The sequence below is a fragment of the Temnothorax americanus genome, unplaced genomic scaffold (assembly GCF_048541705.1).
Source record: "Temnothorax americanus isolate GAGA-0224 unplaced genomic scaffold, ASM4854170v1 Scaffold25, whole genome shotgun sequence".
Classification (NCBI taxonomy): Eukaryota; Metazoa; Arthropoda; class Insecta; order Hymenoptera; family Formicidae; genus Temnothorax; species Temnothorax americanus.
Genome location: NW_027509391.1, coordinates 1,092,768 through 1,102,508, shown reverse-complemented (window position 1 = coordinate 1,102,508; position 9,741 = coordinate 1,092,768). Strand labels below are relative to the sequence as shown.

The 9,741-nt window shown below is 32.8% G+C and overlaps 1 protein-coding gene across 1 annotated transcript; it reads right to left on the bottom strand.

Annotated features, from left to right (window-relative positions):
- Positions 1-108: 108 nt before the first annotated feature.
- On the bottom strand, positions 109-6,400 carry LOC143899079 (solute carrier family 41 member 1-like). The gene is made up of 7 exons (XM_077409055.1): positions 6,201-6,400; positions 3,757-4,189; positions 3,086-3,557; positions 2,863-3,010; positions 2,585-2,787; positions 2,361-2,509; positions 109-2,258 (listed from the first exon to the last, which is right to left on the bottom strand). The coding sequence occupies exons 2-7, from the start codon at positions 4,150-4,152 to the stop codon at positions 2,073-2,075; spliced, it is 1,554 nt and encodes a 517-aa protein (XP_077265181.1). The 5' UTR covers positions 4,153-4,189; positions 6,201-6,400; the 3' UTR covers positions 109-2,072.
- Between the last annotated feature and the right edge of the window lie 3,341 nt (positions 6,401-9,741).

The window sequence follows — 9,741 nt, the reverse complement described above, 5'->3', positions numbered from 1 at the left end:
CTTTCGCTGTTTGTTAGAAATATAGAAAGATGCGCACATTCGGCATTTATTGCGTGATTGTTACAATTTGAAATATTTTCTCAAATGAGTAATAATAAAATGCGGCAGTTATTCTCTCTCTCATCGAGACTTTATTCTCTCGTATAAACATAACAAATCGTTGCGCTAGAATTTGTGTTGTTTGTATATTGCACATATGCATATTTATATACCTATACATATATGTACATACATGCATAAGTCAACTTTTATATAACGTCATTACTTCCAAACACCGTATGTTTTAGGCACTGGAAAATGTTAACAAAGTTTCAGCATTTTATCTTCCTCGCAGTAACTTTTAAAGGAACTTATTTCAATAATATATGTCAACATGACATTGTTTTAATAACTTATTGCAAAATATCTCATATGCTACACCCTCGATATCATTGTAAAGCTAAATAAACAGATTGTTTTTTAAAACTATTTAATATAATATCTACTATAATAAAAGATCTTTTTAATGGTGTTTCGCTCCCTTCCTTTTGTGACACCATATAACTATCGTATATATCATATTGCTATATGGATTTCTTCCGTTAAATGTGTCCACTGTATTTAATTAATGTGTATGTATATTTATATTCCTAATATTATAAAATACTGTACCGCCCACTCTTCTTTCCGAGAAATATAAAATCCGAGAAGTATTATCCGTATTTAGATGAATATACTTCTCTATTCCAGATAATTTCGTAAGACAAACAAAACAATAAACGTCTTTCAATGGCCGAGAGAAATAATTGTCAGAGTTATTAGAAAAACATGTTTTCGCAAGAGGTTAACGTGTATCAAGTCGTATCGACTGATTTAAATTTTGTAGTTTACTTTCCAGAGAGGTAAGCTGCTTTACCTGTTGCATGTTTTTCAACTTTTTATATTTCAGTTTGATTATCCTGGTTATAATCTTATGAAGGGAAAAATAAATTAGACTTAGTTTGCGAGACACCAATCATTTTACAATTAATAAATATAATTTACGATTAAGGTCTCTCTTGATAGCTCTGACGATATTTCAAAAATTTCATTTTTTATCATATTTCAACCGCCGCCTAATCTAATATTTAACTATCTTGGCAAAAGAAATAAATTTATATAAATTATTGTACAAATATTTACAATACAAATATTTTAATTCATTCGAAATAAAATAATGTAATTGTATATATGTACAGAGATGTTTAATTATAGCTTCTCAAATGCCTCAGATAGCAAAACTAGATAAAAACAAAATTATATATACAGGTTGCTTAGACTTTATGTATATAATGTATATAATATTCCGAGTTATAATAAATTAAAGGAAATACTCGGAAAGAGAGAGAGAGAGAGAAAAAAAGAGTACTCATCTTCGGTTTTAACGCCATAATTAAGAATCCTTCTATACAAAGAGTTTCCTATAGATAATTATATAAAAAATATAAAAATTTATATTTACTATTCAATTAATCAACATTGGGATATATATGTATATACAATATATATCCATTGCATATTTTATATAAACAAACTAAATTTATATAGGCATTTTACGATTGATATGATGAAGCTTAAGAAAATATCTCGCATTATGGCAACATACTTTTGGTCAAAGCATAGCATAAAATATATATACACTTATTTACTGGCCCATATTTATTGGCATAATCGCGATTCAAATTAATTGTAATTTCTATCTTTGTAATTACTAATTACATGAGAATTTAATTATCAATATAACAGAATTAATATTGGCGAATACTGTACTTTTTTTCTTTCTTCTTTTTACATGCAGCATATCCTAACAGATATATGCTTAATTTAATATTTGTACTCTTTAACATACCCTTCATACAAAGATGTCAAACGGAACTTTCGAAAGAAAAACTTACTTCAACGAAAATGATAATCACTGATAACGTCGATCACAATCGGTGTCGCGCATCGCGAATTCAATTTAGATTTATCATCGTCGTCTTTCGAAAAACGATTCCAAAATCTATAACATGCAATATTATAAAGGATTCAGAGTATTGTACAAACTTTACCGATCAATCTCCTACGTCAGAGTCGCCGTCGCCTATGGCATAAAGGATATGGAAGGCAATTCCAAGAAGAGCAGTTCCTATAAGGTCGCCTGCTGCTGTTAAGTATGGTATCGCGGAACTGTCTGGATCCATACCTCTTGTCCACATCCAAACAACCATCAATTGCGCAATATATAACAACAGGACTACCTGAAAATTAATCAAGCAAGTGTAATTGAGATTTCTTTTTAAATTTTAGCCGTTGAAACAATTCATATTATATTAATTGATAAAAATTAACATATGCTGTACCTGTAACATTGCAGCAATCAAATATATCATAATAAATATAGGTGTGAACGAAGTATGCCCCGCCTGAAGGTAACTAATGGTATAACTAAAGATCAAGTGCCCTGGTATCACCATCATCAGCAATACTCTAGCTGTCCTCGCGTGTCCTCCTGTATCGAAAATTCTTTATTAAATTTATGACGATGCAATTATATTTTACGTATAAGCGTTCATAGCAAACTTGCCTTTAGCAAAGAACGCATAGAATGGACTAATGCAAACGTTGAGAGTTCTTTGAACACCTGTGTGATAATCTTTATGTAAAGACGTCGATATTCTACTGGCCTGAACGGCGACCAAGTTTCCCCCAACGCCATTAATTACTAATTGAAAAACTGCTATGCCCTTGTAGCTCGATATAGTGTAGTCCAAAATCAGTCCACCGAGACTGAAATTAACATTATTCGTTGACGAGCGTTTGCCTCATGAAATTTTTACCAAATGTGCAACGGAAAGTATTCACCTGCTAATTAACATTGCGGATATCACAGGCGTCCAGCCGTAATCCAATACTTCTTTAGTAAATGGATTTCTAGCTGCTATATAACCCCAAACAGGAGTTACAAATACACAAAATGCTATCAATATTGGAGCCACCCATGGAGCGTAACCTGAAAAAAGGATACATTTGTGTTGATATTCAAATATAATAAGCACGAAAAGATAAATCGATTAATCATTTATACCTATTGCGTTGTACAATAAAGAAGCGATCCAAGACAAAAGAGCTAAAGTTGTTAGATCTCCCAAGGAGGCCGCAATTGGGGTAGCGACATTGTCAGGGTTGATGTTCATTCGCCGTGATAATAGTATGACCGCGACCATCACGAGGCCCAGAAGAAAACTGGCTACCGAAGCGGTGACCAAGGCACTGGCGCACAACAAGAGTCCATGATGAATATCGAAATGAGCTTCCGGAATCCAACCGAGGACCACGGCCGCCAAAGACGCCAGCAAACCCACTACCATGGCTTGACACTGAATTAAGGCTAAGTTTCCGACGATCAACGTCCACTGTTGCTTCTTCGTATCCATTTGACCTAGATTAGCTTGGGTCGACAATCTGGAGGCCAACGTCATCTCCAGATTTCCCTTCAAGCCCAGTAGCGCAGGAACTAATATGTATACTTCAGATACCACTTGATACACCGGCCAATGCTGAAATTCAACGTTTCGGATTTATTATCTATGAATTTGCACTAGAACGGCAGCCTGTAAATTCATTCTTGAGAGAGACACAATAAAAAAACTCTTAGTAGAAGAAGGCAAGTTGTTGCTACTGTGTTTCATTCATTTCCTATTTCAGAATTCCTCAAAAATATGCATAAAATTATGATGAGAGTCAATTTTTTAATACCTGCACCACGTCTAGCAGCAAACTAGCGGCGACCATGCCAAACCCGGCAAGTAGGAAGGGTATAAACATCTGGATGGATATAGACCAGACGCTTTCGTCGTCCGCATTTTCCGTCTCGTTTCTTTGATCGTCCCTTTTTCCGCTGCTAAATACGACGCATTCGCTATTTACCGGCGACGGTATCAGCCGCCGTATATCGCTCCTCTCGTTATCATCGCTCTCGTCCTCAGAGTTGATCTCCAGTTCCATATTGTTGACATCGGCGATGTTCGAAATGAATAGCTCATCGCTGCCCAATCCCACCATTTTATTCGGCGGCGAGCTGCTTTTCTTTAATTGCCTACGACGAAGTTTACTGTGTCCGTAACGGTCTCGTTGTACCCTCGCATGGCTCATCCTCGTTAACTTTCCTTTTGCGGATCACCGGCGGATACTAGCGACCAAAAACGGAACGATTCGTTAAAACAGCTAAAAGAAAGTTTTATCAACGTCAAGCTGTATAAATATTATAAGAAGTGATACGTATGTATAGTAATATTTTCCTCATCACGAAAAATTAATCAAGTGTATTTTTTATGAACAAGGCCAAATTATTTTTTCGCCAGCGAATTTTTTTGAAATAATTGTTTACGTGTCACGCTTGTCTAATGATTAATTTCTGAAATGAACATTATCAGTAGATCCAAAGAGAGAATAAAAAATAATTTGGCTTTGTTGATACAAAATGCACTTAAGATTAATTTTTCGTGACGAGGAAAATATTACGATACATATTTATCACTTCTCATAATATTTATACAGCTTGACGTTAATAAAATTTTAATAAGACTCGTACGAAGATAAGAGTTGATAAAAAGATTATTGGAATTTCGCTAAAGCGAATTAATATTGCAAGCAAAATGGCAGATTCGCATGATGACGTGATTATCTCGTGTCAATAATAAGATTCGTAAAAAATGCATTTTTTCTAACGACGACACGATAGTCTATTATCTATGGTCAGTGACGACTTGTTAGACGTGTAACTAGAGCCACGTAAGCGACAGATACATTTCGTCACTCTTGCGTCTGTTCTAGCCTGTTTTCAGAGCTGTGTCTAATTTAGACCTACCGTTGGTTTTGCAAGTCCCTGATTCCATTTTCTTTCTTTTTCCACCGGGTTGGGTGGTGCAGTCTCGTACATCACACATGGCAATTTAATACTACTACTATAATTCTACGTTTACTTATAATACAATTCCGTATAAAGATCATGTAAAGATTGGTATAAAAGATCGAAGTAACGATGCATAAGTTAAATTACTTTTTAATACAGTCTTTAGAAATAATTACTAAATTACTATACAATTATTATAAATACCGGTAATTTTTTTAACCTATTGATAAGCAAACGACAACAATTAACGGAATTCCAAATTTACAATTAACTAAATCATTTAAAAAATACTAAAAAATTGCTTTTACTTTTTATAATTTTTAATTTTCCTTTAAACGTCTTTAAATTATATAAAAATAACGAAAAAAATAATTTATTAAGGATATAAAATAAAGTGAGTCATTTTATACAGATATGCAGTGACCTCGTATCATGCAAGATATACTTATCACACCTAATATCGTCAAGGTTTCATGTATGTACACAATATTATCTTCACGCTTGGATAGTTTCAAATAAGACAAAGTTTTATTTTTCGCAAATCCAGCAATCGTAAGCAGAATGTAAAATTGTATGTATTTATATTGTAAAATATTCCTCTACAATAAATCTTATTTTCTTTAAGTACTACAAATGTCCACTTATCGCACACTACGAGGAAAACAGATAATAATAACAGGTCGCGTATCAAAATTGACATGTAAACAAATTGCCTGCAAATAAGATTCGTAAAAACAAGAAATCAGTTTTCGAGCAATTATCACAATATTTTGCAGGATAAATTCAATAGCAGAATATATATTTAACTGTTTCTTCTTAGCACCAAATTTTACTTGATATTTTGTTAAAGTTTGAAATTATACGATATTGTTTATCGCGATTATCCTCGTCCACTAAACCATCGACTCTATCTTCGGCTTTATCTTAATTTCCCCACAAAAAAGGTTCCTTCAATTTCTAATACGTATAATATTCCAGACAAAACTCCATAATAATTCAATTTACTCTTAATAAATGAAATTTAAACGTCGCGACTCTTCCACCCCGAAACGTCCTTCGCATCCTGAACCGGGTGCGGTATAAACCTTCGCGTAACAAAATTAAAAAAAAAAAAAAAAAAAAAAAATCGACACATGAAACACGCACGTATGATCTCGCCTGGAAATTTCCGCCGCCACTTGCAGGAACGATTCGTGGAAAAGAAATTTTGACGAAAGAGCGGATTTTCTTTTGCTCGGAGCGGCCGTCTGACAGCCCGGCCGTCATAACCTCGAAACGCGCCACGTACCTCGAATGCGCGACTTTCCTCCGCGTGCTGATCCATTGGCCGATCATAAGCGCGGCTTCCGCGTACGATGCTCAGGACGATTCCTCCACGGATTCCTCGGGAAGAAACAGAAGATCCCGGCGTCGAGATCACCGAGCGGACCGAGCTATCCTAACCCGGAGCGCCGACAGCCGACACACCACGAACACGAAGTGTCACGAAGTATAACGTACATCGTCGAGTCTCGAGCTCGAGCTCGAGTCGTCGAGTCGTGGAAATCGATACTATCGATGGCGGGTTGCCTGCGATTCTCGAACGGCGCGGCGCGGCGCGGCGACTATCCGTTCGGAACATTCGGAAAGTCGTCGAGCGCGCGTTTACTTTGCGGCTGTCGCTTCTGCGACACTTTTGCTGGGGTTTTCGCGTAGAAGTTACGTTGGCTCGCCGAAATATGAGTTCTCACCGTGGAGCGGATGTCGGGTTGAAGCGGGAGGATGCAGTCGGACGCGATAATGCGGACAACTGGGACAGGTAGCGACGGATGATTTCGGACTCCTCCCGGGCGGACGCCGGTGAGCAGTGAGCGAGCGCCATGACGCGTCGCGCGTTAACAGGTAAGACGCTTATTAAATCGCGGATTAAAAGCGACGTGATTGCGATGAGCTTTCGCGCGCTTGAGAAATTCTTGTCTTGGAGACGTACGATGAACAGCGGACACTATATGTGGACGATCGGCCCATAAATACGGGACGGTTGAATGGATGAAAATGATAATAAATTTTTGACGCCACGAGAGATTTCTCGAGCGCACGTTAAGGGTCACTTTTGCGTGTCTACAGCATCGAAATTTGAATCTATACTGAAATTGTAGCGATTTTCATGGCTGGATTAGACTACTAAATGCGAAATTTATGAAGCAATTTAAAATGTTGAGAAAGTTATATATGGCTAATAGGTCAATTTTATATGTGGCTAAAAGAGATGCTGCTTGCGTAGAGCAACAGAATATAAAAAGTAGAATAAAATATTGAAAAATAAAACTAAAAAACTAAAGAATATATACCTATATACATATGCGTCACGTATATGCATATGTATATGTATACATATACATACATATATGTAAATATATAATATAAAAAAGTATTTAGTGGATAGAAAAATATTTTATATTTATTTATCTATTTATTAATATATATATATATATATTTTTATATTTATGTATATTTTTATAATACACATACTATTATACATAGAGTATAAATAAATAAATATATATATGTATTTTTTTTAAATTATTAATTTATTTCCAATTTTTTCCTTTATTTTAATATCAATTAAAATATTTTTTGATATATTCTTTTATTTTTTATTATTACACTGAGAAGAAAAAAAAGGGTGCAAATTACAAACTTGCACATTGCTTCCTCATTATTACAGGAAGCTTTTATTTTATTTAATGTATAATTATTAATATTTATTTTTTTGGCTTCCTCATAGAAGAAGCCAAATTTTTCAGTTTTTTCCACCCCTATTTCATATATAAAAAATTTGGTTGATTAGACTAAACTTTATCAGGGTTCTATGTATGTACGAAATGTCTGTAACTCCAGAATTAATTAACCAAATCTTAATTAATTATATATGAAATAAAGGTAGAAAAAACTGAAAAATTTAATAGAATTAGATATAGATCGCTATATCAAATATTGAGAAAGCTATAGGATAAAACACGCTTTTCTATATATATAAAAAAAAAATTCGAATAAAATCTATACCGGTCAACCAATTTTAATAAAATTTGAGGAGAACATACTTTTTACTCTATAGATTAAAAAAAATGCATCCCGATATCTAAAAAATTGTAGAATTAGATGCGTGTACAAAAAATCCGTACACACACACATACATATTTCCGGACATTTTTTACTAATACGATTTCTCGACATTTTGGAACATTTTAAACCTATTTCCATCAAAATCTCGAAAAAAAATTTTTTCACCATCACAAAGCTTCCTCTATGAGGAAGCAAAAATATTTAGATCTAAGAAAATATTTATTTAGATACTTCCAATAACTTATTTACTTAATATAATTACATATATATATATATATATATATATATTTAAAATTAGATATTTTTACTTAAAAAAAAAAAAAAAAAAAAAACGTAATTATATTAAGTAAATAAGTTATTGGAAGTATCTAAATAAATATTTTCTTAGATTTAAATATTGCTTTGCAAAATCGAGATTTTGATGGAAATAGGTTTAGAATGTTCCAAAATGTCGAGAAATCATGTGTGTGTGTGTGTGTGTGTGTACGGATTTTTTGTACACGCATCTACTTCTATAATTTTTTAGATTTCGGGATGCATTTTTTTTTAATCGATAGAGTATCATAGAAAGTATGTTCTCCTCAAATTTTATTAAAATCGGTTGACCAATATAGATTTTATTCGAATTTTTTTTTTAGTAAAGCGTGTTTTATCCTATAGCTTTCTCAATATTTGATATAGCGATCTATATCTAATTCTATTAAATTTTTCAGTTTTTTCTACCTCTATTTCATATATAATTAATTAAGATTTGGTTAATTAGTTCTGGAGTTACAGACACAATCGTAGACAACGGAAGACGCGCGGTGCGGAATTTATTTAAGATTATATATAATTATATATAAATATATATAAAAAATTATAAACATATGTGAAAGATTATATATCATGCAATTATATATGAATTTTGTCTAGTAGAACCCTTTGCTCACAAAGCTTCCTCTATGAGGAAGCAAAAAAAATAAATATTAATCATAAATAAAATAAAAGCTTCCTGTAATAATGAGGAAGCAATGTGCAAGTTTGTAATTTGCACCCTTTTTTTTCAGTGTAATAATAAAAAATAAAAGAATATATCAAAAAATATTTTAATTTATATTAAAATGAAGGAAAAAATTGGGAATAAAAATATTTTGTATTTATATTTATCGATGCTCGTGAAATATGATACTTTATCTGTAATATTGCAAATTGGAATACACAATTAGAAGATAAAAACAGGTTATTGCTCATATTATACGTTTGCATCTGTATTATATAGATAACGGAAAATTATGAGTAAATTATATTAATATTTTTAAGTGTTTCAAATAAATATAAAAAAATATACATGTACTTTTCTAAATATTATAAACTTTAATATCTTAATTTCTGCTATTTTTGCATCAATTGGGTTCTTAAGTAAAATTTTTTTATTAAGCGGTATCCATAATTAATGTAGAGAATCTAAGCCGATTTTTAGTACTTTTTGAATTAAAAAAAAAAACCCAAATTTGAGAAAGTTATAGCTTTCTAAAGTTTCTTTAATGACGGAAACTTCAAAAGATTTCACAACAACATTATGACGTCACGCACATTTTCGTGTACTATATTTTCTTCAATTTTGAAGATATTGCAAAAATTCAAAAGTTTACAAAGAAAGTATGCCATGATCTATCAAAATATACTGTTAGGTAAAAGTCGGTTGAAGACCGAATTATATATGCCAACGTTTTGCTGCACTA